This window comes from Drosophila arizonae, chromosome 5, assembly GCF_054131065.1.
Source record: "Drosophila arizonae isolate 15081-1271.41 chromosome 5, UAZ_ARI_1.0, whole genome shotgun sequence".
In the NCBI taxonomy this organism is placed as follows: Eukaryota; Metazoa; Arthropoda; class Insecta; order Diptera; family Drosophilidae; genus Drosophila; species Drosophila arizonae.
This window is the reverse complement of record NC_142925.1, coordinates 12,032,816-12,050,132: the sequence shown is the minus strand read 5'-3', so window position 1 is coordinate 12,050,132 and position 17,317 is coordinate 12,032,816. Positions and strand designations below refer to the sequence as shown.

The 17,317-nt window shown below is 39.2% G+C and overlaps 4 protein-coding genes across 4 annotated transcripts; all 4 read left to right on the top strand.

Annotated features, from left to right (window-relative positions):
• On the top strand, window positions 1-3,289 carry LOC108615468 (endoplasmic reticulum metallopeptidase 1-like). The gene is made up of 10 exons (XM_018009971.2): window positions 1-125; window positions 189-865; window positions 930-1,014; window positions 1,067-1,187; window positions 1,249-1,403; window positions 1,468-1,851; window positions 1,911-2,276; window positions 2,332-2,478; window positions 2,535-3,026; window positions 3,081-3,289. The coding sequence occupies exons 1-10, from the start codon at window positions 105-107 to the stop codon at window positions 3,240-3,242; spliced, it is 2,610 nt and encodes an 869-aa protein (XP_017865460.2). The 5' UTR covers window positions 1-104; the 3' UTR covers window positions 3,243-3,289.
• A 1,155-nt stretch (window positions 3,290-4,444) lies between these two features.
• Window positions 4,445-7,244, top strand: LOC149268507 (endoplasmic reticulum metallopeptidase 1-like). The gene is made up of 9 exons (XM_089470732.1): window positions 4,445-4,483; window positions 4,546-5,222; window positions 5,277-5,361; window positions 5,426-5,546; window positions 5,602-5,756; window positions 5,812-6,195; window positions 6,264-6,629; window positions 6,685-6,831; window positions 6,893-7,244. The coding sequence occupies exons 1-9, from the start codon at window positions 4,463-4,465 to the stop codon at window positions 7,112-7,114; spliced, it is 2,178 nt and encodes a 725-aa protein (XP_089326858.1). The 5' UTR covers window positions 4,445-4,462; the 3' UTR covers window positions 7,115-7,244.
• Window positions 7,245-9,552: 2,308 nt separating this feature from the next.
• Window positions 9,553-12,974, top strand: LOC108615452 (endoplasmic reticulum metallopeptidase 1-like). Its single transcript, XM_018009944.2, has 10 exons — window positions 9,553-9,712; window positions 9,777-10,453; window positions 10,522-10,606; window positions 10,672-10,792; window positions 10,851-11,005; window positions 11,072-11,455; window positions 11,520-11,885; window positions 11,947-12,093; window positions 12,168-12,668; window positions 12,745-12,974. The coding sequence occupies exons 1-10, from the start codon at window positions 9,692-9,694 to the stop codon at window positions 12,904-12,906; spliced, it is 2,619 nt and encodes an 872-aa protein (XP_017865433.1). The 5' UTR covers window positions 9,553-9,691; the 3' UTR covers window positions 12,907-12,974.
• A 339-nt stretch (window positions 12,975-13,313) lies between these two features.
• Window positions 13,314-17,272, top strand: LOC108615448 (endoplasmic reticulum metallopeptidase 1-like). The gene is made up of 10 exons (XM_018009938.2): window positions 13,314-13,464; window positions 14,064-14,740; window positions 14,803-14,887; window positions 14,957-15,077; window positions 15,137-15,291; window positions 15,353-15,736; window positions 15,796-16,161; window positions 16,224-16,370; window positions 16,440-16,925; window positions 16,994-17,272. Exons 1-10 carry the CDS (start codon window positions 13,348-13,350, stop codon window positions 17,153-17,155), a joined length of 2,700 nt encoding a protein of 899 aa, XP_017865427.1. The 5' UTR covers window positions 13,314-13,347; the 3' UTR covers window positions 17,156-17,272.
• The last annotated feature ends 45 nt before the right edge of the window (window positions 17,273-17,317 follow it).

The window sequence follows — 17,317 nt, the reverse complement described above, 5'->3', positions numbered from 1 at the left end:
TACCCTGTATTGTGATTTTCAGTGGGCTAGTATAAAAACGATCTACATTACCTTTTGCTAAGCAGTTTGATTTTAGTTCAGCAGACAAGTAGTCATATTCCGACATGGCTGACAAGGAGAGTCTTGTAAGATCCACAAATAACTAAAATCAATTTAAAGTCACTGAATTTCGGAATTATCCTGCGCAGATCTCAGTTGAATCTATCGAAGCATCTCGATATGTTGGCAAGAATAAGACTGATTCCAAGTTGCCCTGCTACTTTGCTACTGGCTTTATACTCTTCTGGGTGCTTCTCTTCTTTGCTGTTGTGATTCCATTTTTCTATCGCTTGCCCACGGCGCTCACGCTGGAGGACGCACAGGAGAATGAGTTCATTGCTGAGCGGGCCTACAAGGATCTGTATACGCTCTCCAATATTGGCAACAAGTTGACTGGCAGCAAGCAAAATGAGGTCGATGCAGTCAATTTTATTCTAGGCAAACTGGCAGAAATCAAGGACAATTTGCAAAGCGATTACTTCGATATGGAAATCGACTTATCGCAAGCTTCTGGAGTTTTCGGTTCTGGGACTACGCTAAATGTTTACCTAGATGTTCAGAATATTGCTGTTAAGCTAACGCCAAAGCAGAGCTCGAGCCAGTCATATCTGCTCGTCAACAGCCACTTCGACTCCAAGCCAGCTACGTGGTCTGCGGGTGATGCGGGCTTTATGATAACTGTTATGTTGGAGGTGCTGCGTGTTATAGCCACAACAAAGCAACACTTGGAGCATCCCATTGTCTTTCTATTTAATGGTGCTGAAGAAATTGGTTTGCTAGCCTCACATGGTTTTGTAACTCAACACAAATGGGCCCCAAACTGCAAGTGAGATCAATAATTTAGCAAGAGATTTATAAAAATCGGAATATAAATATTGTATATTCCCTAGAGCTGTAGTCAATCTTGATGCTGCGGGAAGCGGAGGTCGGGAAATTCTCTTTCAAACTGGACCAAACCATCCGTGGCTTGTGGAGGTAAAGGATTTCAATACCATTTGCTGTTCTTAGTTTAAACATTTATTTTCAGTACTACAAAAAATATGTGAAACATCCCTTTGGTACTACGGTTGCAGAGGAAATTTTCCAAGCTGGCATTATTCCGTCCGACACAGACTTTCGACAGTTTCGCACGTATGGCAATATTCCAGGTAAGCCAATTTGAGCTTACGATCACAGCGAAATTATGCAGCATTAACTACTACTCAATAGGCTTGGATATGGGTCAATGTTTCAATGGATTTGTCTACCATACCAAATACGACCTTATCGATGTGATTCCACGGGAATCCTTTCAGAACACGGGCGATAATGTGCTCAGTCTGGTTAGAGCATTGGCCAATGCACCCGAATTATATGACACTAAGGTAACTGTTTATTTTGATAAGAATGGGACAAAGTTGTATTATCAATAATTATTATTTCCTTTAGGCACATGAGGCTGGTCACACTGTCTACTTCGACTTCCTAGGACTATACTTAATTAATTATTCAGAAACTACGGGCACAATATTGAACCTTGGCATTGCTGCTGCTTCATTGATATTCATTTTCATTTCAATGTGGCGCATGACAGCCGTTAGCAACGTCTCATTTTCTCAGGTCGCATGCTGGCTTACATTGGTCCTGGTCGTTCAGGTTATATGCTTTGTACTCGGTGTGGTACTTCCTTTGATAGTTGCACAACTATTTGACAATTGGGGACTCTCACTGGCATATTACAGCACTCCATTGCTGGTGATTGGTCTGTACGTCTGTCCCTCGCTGATTGGCCTCAGTTTACCGCTAACAATATATTTTGCGGTACAGCGCAATGTGAGTTCCGTTATTCAGTTAATCTTAGACAGTTTGTAATACATTTTCCATCTCTTCAGGATAAAATATCAAATGGCTACCATGTACAATTGGCACTGCACGCTCAAGCAATCATACTAACTCTATTAGCTATAGGTCTTACCGTCATTGGCATACGCTCAACGTATATTGTCGTAATTCCGCTGATCTTTTACGTGATACCGTTGGCATTGAACTTATTGACTACTCTGCACGATCGGAGCTATGCCTGGGCAAGCCTTCTCAAGATAAGCCAAATAATTACCTTCTTATACAGCAGTTACGTGGTCTATACCTTCGTGGTGGTGCTGACCCCAATGGGTGCGCGTGCTGGCAGTGCCTCGAATCGGGACTTGTACATTGCTGTGCTCGCAGCCGTTGGAACTGTTCTCTCGTTTGGTTTCTTGGTATGAGTACTAAATAGATCTATTAAATGTTCACTCTGACGCCTCTTATTTATAGGTCCCACTTATCAATACCTTCCGAAGACCCAGTTTTGTCATACTCGCTTTAATCGGAGTTACTGCTCTCTCCATGTTCTTGGCGAGCAGCACACCGCTCGGATTCCCGTACCGACCCAAGACCAATGGACAACGGGTTTCCTATCTGGTGAGTATTCTTAAGGCTTTCTGGATATTCTGTCTCTCAAATCTACTGTATTCCAGCAAGTGCGAAACATCTTTTACGATTATGACGGTACTCTCAGCAAGGACGAGTCTGGATATCTGTTTAGTTTTCAGGATAGGCGTGAGGAAACACCATTCAACACAAAAGTGAATCTAACCGGATTGGTCAGCCTGAAAGAGAGCTGCGAGAAGCACATGCTCTGTGGCATGCCATTATATGAGCATCGTTACGTGGCAAATCGGTTCCAAAGCAAATGGTTGCCTCGACAGGAGCCAGTTGTACCACCAGAGCTAACCACATTGACTTTGGAAAACAGAACAATTGTAAACGCAACAACTATCCGCTTTGAGTTCAAATTGGAGGGGCCGACGTTCATGAATTTGTTTATCCAACCCGAAGAGGATGTGACCTTATTTGACTGGGCGTTTGGGAGCAGTAGTGATATAGAGCCAACCAGGGACTTGCCATATATTATCTATATTGCGATGGGCGTCGATAGATCTCCTTTGTTTTTCTACTTGGAATTCTCGGTAAGATATAATGCCAGTGAATAGAACTGAAAATTCTAATTTTCAATATTTCAGAAACAAAACGGCAGTTTCAATGTACCCATATTCCAATTGGGGGTCGCTGCACACTCCATTCAAAATGAAGGCGATGCTGAAAGCAAGAAGTTTGCTGCCTCATTTCCCCCATACTCCATTTTGGCGCAATGGCCAGCATTGTATCTAAGATACATTTTTTAAAAATAATATTTTTTGAAGACTTAATAAATTTTCAAGAGTATTGTAAATCATGTTTAAAATATAACAAATATTTAATGGATTTTGGTTAATTTATTTTGGTGTAAATAAATGAGGAATGCAACGTCGAGGTCACAAATATTGATTGATATATTGATATTGATATTGATTGTTATCGGATAACAAAATCATATTCAAGCATTATCAAGTTATTAGCTCATAAATCAATTACCCAAATAAAAACGGAGTGTTTCGATAAGCTTCAAGTTTCTAGTTAAATAAAATATATATCTTATTTAGTTATGCTCTTATTTTGTTATACTCTGAGTACATTTAATGACTCATTCATACATTTACTCTACTTATTTCCCTGTATAATTTTCGTTGTATGGCTAGAATTATTATTAATTTATTATATTTTTTATTTTATTTTATTTTTTTTTTCACTAATATATTTATTCATTACAAAAAAGTATCCCTGTATGAAGCTGAGATATTCATTATGTGAAATGTTTACTTGGTATTTTTCAAAGTTAACGATTAACCATTTTCGTCAATTATCAGCTTGGTATAATAGAATGTTTCTATATCGCACATTTGCACAATGTCCATATCATAATTAGCTTAGCTTCTGAATAATACAATGCAATCAATTTTAGGTAATAAATAAAGCGAAGCTAATTAAGCAATTAGATAGTACATATATCGAAGCAAAATACTTAAATATATATATATATAAAGAAATGCAGTTAGTAAACTAGTTTTATCAAAATTTAATATATATGATCGTTCACAATCTTCGACTTATATTTATAAGGAGTACTCAACTAGAAATCTATTGATAAAACTCAAATGGGGCTCCTGAAAAGTTATTAGCTTATATTCAAGCAAAACGATTAATTATATTGAATTTAATTTAAAAAAAAAGAAAAAAAAAAACACCACGAGCTTTTGGTTTAGTAAATAAATCAAAACTGTATTTATATATAATAATTAGAAGGTATATTAATTATTAATAATGTTTAAATGCTATCAAAAGTATTTCTTTTCCACTGAGCAACCCTCGCTGTCAAATCGATGGCCATCGATGAGTCTATAACATTGGTTTATACATATTATATATCAAATAATTTATTGAAAATGATATTGTTTGTGCACACTTAAAACACACTCTATACATACTTTAGCTCAACAGTTGGCAATTGGAAGTCGTTGGAGACAGCATGGCTGACAGGGAGAAACTCGTAAGCAAAACAATATTAAGTCCGCAATTTTCCTCACATCACAATTATTGGTTAACTTCTAGATTTTGGATACTTCCTTTGGAGCTCCAGCAAATGTTCTCAAAGAGAAGGAAAGCGCAGGGCTGCCCTGGTGCTTTGCGAGTGGTTTCCTGCTCTTTTGGGCACTATTGTTCTTTGCCGTTGTAATTCCGTTTTTCTATCGCTTGCCCGCGGCTCTAACAATGGATGACGCGAACAATAATCAATTCATAGCACAGCGTGCATACAAACAATTGTACAGCTTATCTAATATAGGTCTGAAAATGCTTGGCAGTAACGGAAATGAGATCGAGGCGGTGCAGTTCCTGATGAAGGAGCTAAACCAAATCAAGGAAGAAGCTCTTCGAGATTATTTCCATATGGAAATCGATTTATCACAGGCCTCTGGAACTTTCGCTTTAAAACATTCACTGCGAGTCTACCAAGGAGTACAAAATATTGCCGTGAAGCTAACGCCCAGAAACAGCACAAGTGAGTCCTATCTCCTCGTAAATAGTCACTTCGATTCCAAGCCAGCAACTCCGTCTGCTGGCGATGCCGGCTTTATGATTGTCACGATGCTGGAAGTTCTGCGTGTTATTGCGACAACAAAACAAAGTATCCAGCACCCAATCGTATTTCTATTCAATGGTGCAGAAGAAGGTGCTCTCGAGGGCTCGCATGGCTTTATAACTCAACACAAATGGGCGTCGAACTGCAAGTGAGAAGAACAAATAACAAGAATAGAAATAGAAGTTATATTCTCTAATTGTAGAGCCGTTGTTAATCTCGATGCTGGGGGCAGTGGTGGGCGAGAAGTGCTATTTCAAAGTGGACCTAATCACCCATGGTTGGTAGACGTAAGTTTAAAATTTGAAAAAGTTTGAATTATATATTATTATGGATAACAATCTGATTTCGTAGTACTACAAAAAATATATTAAATATCCCTTCGCTACAACTATGGCGGAGGAAGGCTTCCAGTCGGGCACAATCCCATCAGATACAGACTTTCGACAGTTCAACAAGTACGGAAAACTACCAGGTATGAGGTATGTCTCCAGCTATGGAATATTCACACTAAAATTCTTACTAACTAGGCTTAGATATGGCGCAATGCATAAATGGCTTTGTATATCATACAAAGTACGACGTGATTGACATAATTCCGCTTGAGTCCCTCCAGAACACTGGCGATAATATTCTCAGCTTAGTGCGAGGCTTGGCTAATGCAACAGAACTGCACGATACAGAAGTAAGGCTGGATTTCCGATAATATTATATTTACTCAACTTATATTCATCTTATAGGTACACGAGGCTGGTCACGCAGTCTTCTTCGATTTCCTGGGCCTCTACTTCATCCATTATTCAGAGACAACGGGCATATTTATAAATCTTGCTGCTGCTGGATCTGCCTTGATTTTAGTTTTCCTATCGATGTGGCGCATGTCTGCTGTCTCCCATGAATCATTTTCGAATGTGGCACACGGTTTTATATTAGTTTTGATCATCCAGACTATCTGCTGCGCACTCGGACTTGCACTTCCCTTAATTGTGGCACATGTAATGGATAATTGGGAGCTATCGCTCACTTACTATAGCAGCCCCCTCCTGCTGATCGGCTTATATGTGTGCCCATCACTGATTGGGCTTAGCTTGCCCTTGACCATCTACTTTTCATTCCCACACAACGTAAGTGTAGTAAACCCCAAGGGAAAACCTTAACTCAAGCATTTGTTACATTTTACTTTCTTTATTAGGCTAAAATATCAAGATCCTATCATCTTCAATTGGCATTGCATGCTCAGGCTGTTATCCTGGCAATCTTAACAATTGCTCTTACAGCTTACGGATTGAGAACTGCATATATATTGGTGATTCCACTTATATTCTATGTGCTAGCTTTGGCCTTAAATTTATTAACTACGCTGCATGATCGAGGCCTTGCATGGACAGGTTTGCTCAAGGTCAGCCAGATAGTTCCATTCCTGTACAGCAGCTACCTTTTTTACTTCTTTATTGTGGTGCTGACTCCAATGGGTGGTCGTTCATTTAGTTCTTCTAACCCAGACATAAGCATTGCTCTCCTAACCGCAGCAGGAACAATACTTTCATTTGGCTTCTTGGTAAGCTTTATATGCAAATGTCTTCTAAATGATAATCAATAGCTATCATTTCCAGGTACCGCTAATCAACACTTTTCGACGACCCAGCTTTGTGGTGCTCACTCTGATTACTATCACGGCCCTCGCTCTATACTTAGCTAGTAGCACGCAGATTGGATTTCCTTATAGAGCCAAAACCAATGGACAGCGAGTTGCATATTTGGTGAGTATCGAATAGAAACTTAAATACATATTTTATAGTACTATAACTGTTCCCGTTGCAGCAAGTTCGAAATATATTCTACGAGTACGATGGAACTCTCAGCCGGGATGAGTCTGGTTATTTGTTTAACTTTCAAGATCGGCTCAAGGAGAAGCCACTCTTGGGCACAAGCGTGAATCTGACTGGCTTGATAAGTCTTAAATCGAAATGCGGGCAGCATATGATGTGCGGCATGCCTTTATATGATTCGACTTATGTCTTGAATCGCCATGAAGCCAAGTAGTTGCCCCGCCTTGAACCAATCGAGCCTCCAGCGCGGACAGAGCTCAGCTTGCTAAGCAAAACCATTCAGAATACCACAGCTGTGCGATTTGAGTTCAATTTAACGGGTCCTCCTCAAATGAAACTCTTTATTCAGCCTTATGAAGATGTCTTACTAAGCAACTGGTCCTTCTTGCAAATCTATCTAGAGACACCATTAGTGCCGCCCCTACCATACTTCATCTCTTTCAGCTATGGCATAGATAAGTCCCCATTGCACTTCTTCTTAGAATTTACGGTGAGTTGAAATATGAATTTTTTTTTTTTTTTTTTTTTTTTTTTTTTTTTTTTTTTTTGTATATATATTTTAAGCGCTGAATCTGTACAATGCAAGTTTAGTACCTTAACAACACAATTCGAATTTTTATATAACACCTAACCTTCTGATGTATTCAGGAGGACTTACAAATATATATTTACAAGTATCCCTAAAAATTGTATGAAACTTGATCTTCACTTCATAGAAACCGAACGGAGACTTTGATGTCCCCTTATTCCAACTGGGTGTATCTGGGCACTATATTGGCCATCAGGGTGATGCCCAAAGTGTAAAATTCGCATCTTCGTTTCCCCCATATGCAATTCTGGAGCAGTGGCCCGCACTTTACCAGCGATTCATATTTTAAATTGAAGTCCAAATAGTTGAATGAAAGAAAGAGTGTAGAGTAGACGGGAATAAACTCACAAGAAAATAATCTGATTCAAATGTAATATATTTGTATATACAGTAAAGTACCCTTTTGATAACAATATACATACTCAGAGAGCTCGACGGAGCGCGTTAGCTGCAAGGCCTACAAACTCTACTATATATGTATATAAATCCTAAAAATATAATATTAATGAAGATTCACAATTATCTTAAAAATAAGGCATACTTTTAGGGATACTTTTATTTCTTTGAAATACAATACAGATTACAGCCAATTATTATAATAGGTTCAATATAAATAATCTAATTGTGTTGTTAAGGTACTAAACTTGCATTGTGCAGATTCAGCGCTTAAAATAAATATACAAAAAAAAAAAAAAACAAAAAAAAAAAAAAAATATTATAATAATAAATAATAAAATTACAAAAAAAAAATGCATATATATCTAAAAAGTATAAATGAAAAATTAAGTACATATAACAATTATATAATAGAATATATATATTATATATATATTTGCACTGTATACTTATGATATGATAACGGAGTTGCAGATAATTAAGATTTTCTTAACAGACTCAAATAATGAAATTGGTTTAGAGTCTACAAATACATGGAGAAGAAAGCGATGGGGGAAAGAAAATAATAAAGACTTTTAAGTTTATATGCATTTCACAGCCGAATAACATTCCATATTGATTGATATGAGGAGAGTAGGGTCTAATATATAAATAAGTATATGCTTATGTATGGACTGGCAATTTAGTCCGATATATAATATAAAATTTCTATTGGGCTTTAAGTGTGTTCTTCAGTCTGCGATCCATTTAATGCAAATAATACTTTCTGATAAGATGATAAGTATTGATAAGTAAAACGCCAGGTGGACTGATGTGAATATTTAAGTCTGAGCTCACTCAGATACCGCGACATAATTGCCAATTGGGCTCTTTGTTAAAATAAAAATATAAATTGGCCTTATCTTCATATCATGATATAATATTATATTACACTGTTCGACAAAATCTAATTTTATTATGATAGATATTATTATTTTTAGCGCATTTAACTCTAAACCTTCTTAAGTTCCGGAATGGATGTGTATTCCAGTTTATACTCTAAACTTATTTATTGCTTAATGTACTTTATGCGAACTATATTTGAATCAGCATGCTTATATTGTATACGAGCTGATTTTGATGTTAGTCCTTCTGCGTATTTAAGGCTGGGTCGTCCTATGACTTCTGCGATCGGTCTATCTTTATCACTAAGTTTTTGACACGCAGGATATGTCTAGTCCATCTTCATAGCACTTAATGTCAGAACGGTGTCATTTGACTCTGTTGACCGAGTCTTTGTTGCTCAGTGTTATTGGGTATAATTTGTCATGGTCACATCATTAAAGACGCGCAATTAAAACACTATATAATAAAAACATTAAATATGGACACAGATAAAAGCAAAATAATCTCTATTGATGAATATTGTTAAATACAAATGGGTATATTAACACGTTGAGGAACTTTCTTTCATATAAATTTGAATTAATTGTAATAATATGCAATATAGACACACGCACATACAAAAAAAAAAAAAAAAAAAACAATTCAAACAACCAGTCTATTGCTAGTCTACATTATATGATTTGATTGTCACTCCTTCCCGCAATCTTGGATAGACAAACGTGAATCAACGTTCCCGAAACGTGAAGCAATCAATGAATTGGGTCTATAAAGTATATCTTCTTAAATTGCCATTTTAAAATTGTGAATTTGATTACTTTTTTGACAACTATAAAAGAGGCCACCAATTGCCTAAGATCCATAGTGCTCATTGGGAAGTTCTTGGGATCACATCAGCAGGTAGGAACATCATCTAGGAGCAGTATGAGTGACAAGGACAAGTTGGTAAGAGACTTTTAAAATACTAAAATTTTCAATTTCTTAATGTTCAACTATTAATATTATATAGATATTGGCAGAGTCTGCCGAAGCTCTCAAAAATGTGGACAAAAGGGAGTCGAGCTCAAAAGCCCCTTGGTATTTTGCGAATGGCTTCCTTTTGTTCTGGGGACTTCTCTTTTTTGCTGTGGTGCTGCCTTTCTTCAATAAGCTGCCCACCCCGTTGACTATGGAGGACGCAAAGAGAAATGTATTCATAGCTGAGCGGGCCTACAACAATTTGTACAATCTGTCCAATATCGGTAACAAATTGACTGGCAGCAAGGAAAATGAGGTGGATGCAGTCAATTTCCTTCTAAGCGAGCTTGCACAGATCAAGGCTAATCTCCAAGAAGATATTTTCGAAATGGAGATTGATGTGTCAAAAGCAACGGGGTCGTACCCGTACAAAACTGTGCTGAACATGTACCGAAACGTTCAGAGCGTTGTTGTGAAATTGTCGCCGAAAGCAAGCAACAGTGAGAACTATCTTCTGGTGAACAGCCACTACGACTCCAAGCCATACACTGCATCTGCCGGAGATGCGGGCTTTATGATTGTCACGATGTTGGAGGTTCTGCGTGTGATTGCATCCACTAAACAAACCCTAGAGCATCCCATAGTCTTTCTATTCAACGGAGCTGAGGAAAATATGATGCAAGCAAGTCATGGTTTCGTTACACAACACAAATGGGCATCAAAGTGCAAGTGAGTAATTTAGGTTACTGTTCAATCAATAGGAATGTAGTATATAACATATAACCACTGCTTAATAGAGTTGTCGTCAATCTTGATGCTGCTGGTAGTGGAGGTCGTGAAGTCCTATTCCAGTCTGGCCCCAGCCACCCCTGGCTCGTCAATGTAAGTTTTTTCTGTTTTTCCACAAATACAATTACAACTGGAAGCTAATTTATACACTTCAACAGTATTACAAGAAATACGTCAAACATCCATTTGCAACCACCATGGCTGAGGAAATCTTCCAATTGGGAATTATTCCATCTGATACAGATTTCCGCCAGTTCAATATGTACGGAAATATTCCCGGTAAGAATATTTGGCCAACACTTTTGACTTGACAATAATTTTTGCAAATATTCTATAGGCTTGGATATGGCCCAAATTACTAATGGCTATGTCTACCATACCAAGTACGATCTTAGCTCCATAATTCCTCGTGGGTCTTTGCAGAACACTGGCGATAATTTACTTGAGCTCGTTCGTGGCTTGGCTAATGCAACCGAGTTGAATGATATAGAGGTAAGCGTTTGAGCTAAACACTGTTTGATGTGAATTATGCTGAAACTCTTAAGTTTTTATTGTTAGGCTTATAAAACAGGTCATGCCGTGTTCTTTGATTTCCTGGGCCTTTACTTCGTCAATTATTCGGAAGCCACTGGAAAATCGATCAACTTTGGTGTTGCCGGAGCGGTCCTGATTTTTATTTTCATTTCAATGTGGCGCATGTCCGCCGTGTCCAATGCTTCCTTATGCAATGTGGCCAGCTGGTTCATTTTGGTCATCATCGTCCAGATAATTTCTTTTGTACTTGGCCTGGTGCTGCCTATTGTAGTAGCATATGGAATGGATGCTTTCGGTCTATCGCTGACATACTATAGCACACCCTTGCTGGTGGTCGGTCTCTACGTGTGCCCCTCACTGATTGGCCTCAGTTTGCCCATCACCTTGTACTACTCAGTGCAACGCAACGTAAGTTCATTGATTCTACATGCTGTTGAACTTGAGCATTTGCCAATCTATGTTCCATCCCCAGGAGAAAATATCGAACGCCTACCATCTGCAATTGGCATTGCACAGCCAGGCCGTCATCCTAGCTCTTTTAGTCCTAGCTGCCACTGCGTATGGCTTGCGCACCAGCTACATCTTCGTAATCCCACTGGCCAGCTATATGATATCCCTGGCCTTTAACTTGCTGACTACTCTGCATGATCGTAGCTATGCCTGGACGGGTGTCCTCAAATTGAGCCAGGTGATTCCTTTCCTATACAGCAGCTACGTGATCTATACCTTCGTGGTGGTGCTGACTCCAATGGGTGCACGTGCAGGCAGTGCCTCGAATCGGGACTTGTACATTGCTGTGCTCGCAGCCGTAGGAGCTGTTCTCTCGTTTGGTTTCTTGGTAAGTTGAAAAATATATATATGCTTTCCCTCAGAGGTGGTAACGTATTTTCTTCAATCAGATTCCGCTCATCAACGCTTTCCGCAAACCCAGCTTGGTGGTTCTGTCCCTGTTTCTGGTGACTGCTATTTCTCTGTATCTTGCCAGTAGCACTCAAATCGGATTCCCCTATCGACCCAAGACCAGTGGACAACGAGTTGCATATTTGGTGAGAATCTTATATTATTATATATAATACATGTATCTTGTGTATAATTCTTGATATTATTTGCCACATTTCAGCAAGTGCGCAGCAAGTACTACGAGTATGATGGCACACTCAGCAAGGACTTCTCCGGATACCTGTTCAACTTCCAGGATAGGCGAGAGGACACGCCCCTAAAGGGCACAAAGGTCAATCTGACGGGATTGGCTAGCATTAAATCGGAGTGCGAGGAGCACATGATGTGCGGCCTGCCCTTGTTTGATTACCGCTATGTTCAGAATAGACTTCAGAGCAAATTTCTTAAGCGAGATGAGCCTGTTCAAATACCAGAGCCACCCACAACATTGACCAAAATGGCCAAGACAAATATTAACGCAACAACCGTTCGCTTGGAATTCAACGTAACTGGACCCACCTACTTGAGCTTGTTCATAAAGCCCTATGAAGATGTGACTATCAGTGGATGGTCGTTCCTATCTAGCCATCTGGCCAAGCCACCAACAGCTCCGCTACCGTATCATATCTATATAACACACGGTATTGACATAACCCCATTGAACTTCTATGTGGACCTTACGGTAAGAGCCTCTTCGAGCAGTCTCACATTTCCATTGACACTAAACACTCTTCACTCTTTCATCTGCTCACCTGTAGAAAGCTGACGGCGACTTTGATGTGCCAGTGCTACAACTTGGAGTGTCCGGACATTACATTCAAAGTCCTGGAGACGAGGAGGCAGTAAAGTTTGCTTCGTCATTCCCCTCCTTCTCCATATTGGCACAGTGGCCTGCGATATATCAACGCTATATATTTTAAATAGAGCATTTATAAAGCCGATTCATTCAAAATAATTATAACCAATAAAAGAATGTAGGCAAATATGAGCAGCAGTTGTTTGAATTGCTTATTGGAATGGTACACCGACCACATTAGATTTTTGTTTTCGGGCTAATGGCTAAATATCATCAATAATTTACATTATGCTTTCCGCAGCTAGCCAAACAGTTTACCTTTTAAGCAAATTCCATTAGGAATAAGCAAGTCAATTAAATATAAACGGTTCCAACATGCAAGACCACAAATAGAGAAGAGTAAATAGAATAAACATTGGAGCTACTAGAACAAGCAAAGAGCTTTGACTAATCAGTTCTCGTTTGTGCCCTTACGCAACGCGCCGAATCACGTTCCCCGAGTACTTGGATGAGCGCACAAGCATTTAAATTATAGAGAGCATCCGCACTAAGCATTTCAGATAAGATGTGTCTCAGAGCTGCCGCGTCTATTCCGCGCAAGCTGAGAGATCAGTTGAGTTGGATGCGTCTTGATGAGATGTTACGCGCTATTCGAAATCGCATTGACTCTTGTCAGAGCAAGGTACGGCTAAAGGATGATTCAATTAACAATACCCATCATAATGAGTGATTAATTGTTGGTTACCTATCGACTGGAGTGATAAGAAATTCTAATGAAGCCAAAGAAATTATCATTGCGCTAATTGGCTTTATCAGCAATTAAATATGAGGCGATGCTTCATTTCTGTTTTTAATCAGTGTTAATTTATTGCTCCGCTATAAAAGTACATTTATTTTATATGTACCTATAGAAGCAATCTGTTATACAAACTTACATACATTTTGGCACACGCATGCTGGAATGTTTATTTACGTTCGCAAAGCTATTCGGCACACACTTTATAAATAAGCAAATCTATTCTTTTTGTTTTGTGTATGCCGAGGAACGCCCTTGAACCACTGGAATCTTTGCTGGAATAATTTATGCACTAATGTGTAAATACTTAAAGAAACAATTAATTGCTGGAGAAACATAGAAACTACAGAATTTGTTAGCATGCATACTTAATTATTAACTATATTCTAGGTGATGTCATCAGCCGTGATGTTATCATTTGTACTCCATCCCATGATGTTAAACTAATAGGTTTTTAAAAACTCTTCTATTATACATCCTATTAGATTCGTGATGAGCCCGATGATGTTTCCGGTAATGCAAATGAAAATGATGAGAATCCCAAAATACCTTGGTACTTTGCTAATGGGTTTCTGCTCTTCTGGGGACTGCTCTTTTTCGCCGCGGTATTACCATTCTTCAACCGGTTGCCTACGGCTCTAACAAATGAAGATGTTAACAAGAACGAATTCATTGCCGAACTTGCGTACGAGAATCTCTACACTCTCTCTAACATTGGCACCAAATTGACTGGCAGCAAAGAAAACGAGATCATCGCAGTCAATTTTATTCTTAATGAATTGAACAAAATTGAAGAAAATCTGCATGATGACTTTTTCGATATGGAAATTGATTTATCGCAAGCGGCCGGTGTTTTCCCATATGCTACAATGCTAAACGTCTACCAAGGCGTTCAAAACATTGCTGTTAAATTATCTCCGAAGAATAGCACAAGTCAAACCTATCTCCTGGTCAACAGCCACTTCGACTCGAAGCCCTTTACACCGTCTGCCGGCGATGCAGGATTCATGATAGTGACGATGCTGGAGGTCTTACGTGTCATCGCCTCAACAAAGCAGCCAATTGAGCATCCGATTGTCTTTCTCTTTAATGGAGCTGAAGAAGGCATGATGCAAGCATCTCATGGCTTTGCCACTCAACATAAATGGGCTCCATATTGCAAGTAAGTTTTTCCCCAAACATTATCTAAAGCTCATAGCTTATTTAACACAATTTTGATCGCAGAGCCGTTATTAATCTTGATGCTGCTGGTAGTGGAGGTCGCGAAATTCTATTCCAAAGTGGTCCCAACAATCCCTGGCTTGTAGATGTAAGATATTTCAAAAGTACCTACCGAACCAGTGTCAAAAATGATTCTAATTATGAAAATTAATTCAAGTATTACAAAAAGTACGCCAAACATCCGTTCGCAACGACAATGGCTGAGGAAATTTTCCAAGCTGGAATTATTCCATCGGATACAGATTTTCGGCATTTCAATTTGTATGGTAAAATTCCAGGTGAGCTTTGTTATACATTTTTCTTTCTTCGAAGAAAGCTATTGATTTATTTGATACAGGGCTGGACTTGGCTCAATGTTTTAATGGATATGTCTACCATACCAAATATGATCTTATCGATGTAATTCCTCGGGAGTCTCTGCAGAATACCGGCGATAATGTGCTTAGTCTGGTTCGGGGATTGGCCAATGCAACTGAGTTAAGTGACAAATCGGTAATAATAATGATGATAGCAATAGTTCTTCCTTTTTAATTAAGCCATGTTCATCTCTTAGGCACCCGTGATGGGTCACGCAGTCTTCTTCGATTTCCTTGGCCTTTACTTCATCCATTATTCCGAGACCACAGGCATTGTTTTGAACTTGGCCATTGCCATAGCTACCCTTATTTTGATTTCTGTTTCGATATGGCGCATGGCAAAGGTCTCCAACGCATCCGTTTCTCACGTGGCGTGCTGGTTTTCAGTGACCGTGATCGTTCAGGTTATTTCCTTTATTCTCGGACTGCTCTTTCCTGCAGTAGTGGCATGGTTTATGGATAGTTTGGGGCAATCGCTGACTTACTTTAGCTCTCCGATGCTGATTATTGGCCTGTTCGTGTGTCCCTCCCTGATCGGCCTAAGTTTGCCTTTGGTCGTCTACTCTAGTATACATCGCAATGTAAGTAGGGGCTCAAGTGTCTAGTTTATCATTAATTTACAATAACTTCTATGTTCTAGAAAAAGATCTCCACCGCTTATCATATTCAACTGGGATTGCACAGCCACGCCGCCATTCTGTCTCTTCTCGTCATTTTTCTGACAGCCCTCGGCATACGGTCAACATATGTTCTTGTAATTCCCCTGATTTTCTACTCACTGGCCCTGGCCATCAACTTGTTGACCACGCTACACGATCGTGGCTTTGCCTGGATGGCTCTGCTCAAGGCAGGACAGCTAATTCCTTTTCTATGCAGCAGCTACAGCTTTTACATATTTATTGTTGTACTGACGCCAATGGGAGGACGTGCAGGTAGTGCCGCTAATCGTGACGTATTAATTGCGGTGCTGACAGCAACTGGAACGATTTTATCGTTTGGGTTCTTGGTAAATGCGGTCTTTCATTTATTATTATTGGGGCAATGCAGTTAAATATATTTTATTTTTAGCTTCCGCTCATCAATATTTTCCGACGCCCCAGTTTTGTAATATATTCCTTGCTGGCAGTCACAGTTCTGGCTATGATCTTAGGCTGCTTCACGCCAATCGGATTCCCTTATCGAGCAAAGACCAATGGACATCGGGTTGCTTATCTGGTGAGAATTCTATATCGTTTATTTAGTGTTTATTATTTTCAATCTAATCAATTCCCCTTTCGATTTCAGCAAGTGCGTAACATATTCTACGAGTACGATGGCACACTCAGCAAGGACGAGTCCGGCTACTTGTTTAGTTTTCAGGATCGCCGCGAAGAGAGGCCACTCCTGGGCACCAAGGTCAATCTGACTGGGTTGGTTAGCATTAAGTCCAAATGCGAGACAGAAATGATGTGCGGCATGCCTCTGTACGACTATCGATTCACTAAAAGTAGACTGCAAAGCAAGTGGTTACCACGATCTGAGCCAATTGTACCACCGGAAATAAGAGGTCTGGAATTGCTCAATAAAACCATACTAAATGCTACCAATGTTCGCTTTGAATTCAACCTAACTGGACCCTCGCACATGAGTTTGTTTATCCAGCCCTACGATAATGTGAAGATAAGCAACTGGTCGTTCATTCCCAGCTATCTTAATATGCCCCCGCCATTCCACATCTATCTAACATATGGCATTGACAATTCTCCGTATAATTTCTTTGTGGAAGCATCGGTAATAAATACTATGAAGATTTTCACATTTCAATATAACAGACATGTATACATTATTCATATTTGCAGAGCTTACACGGCGACTTGGGATTTCCTCTATTTCAAATGGGAGTATCTGCGCATTTCATTGGAAACGAAGGAGATGCCCAAAGTGTGAAATTCGCATCTTCATTTCCGTCCTACTCAATTTTGGCCCAGTGGCCTGCATTATATAAGCGTTATGTGTTCTAAGTTAAAATACTCGTATGTGTTGTAAATTCTCACATAAAAAAATCAATACAATGAGAATTGTATTTAAAAAAAAAATGATAATAATAATTATATGTTAAATTAATAAAACTGCATCTGATGAACAACTTTTGTTTCACAATTCTTTCCCATGCAAGGCGCTTA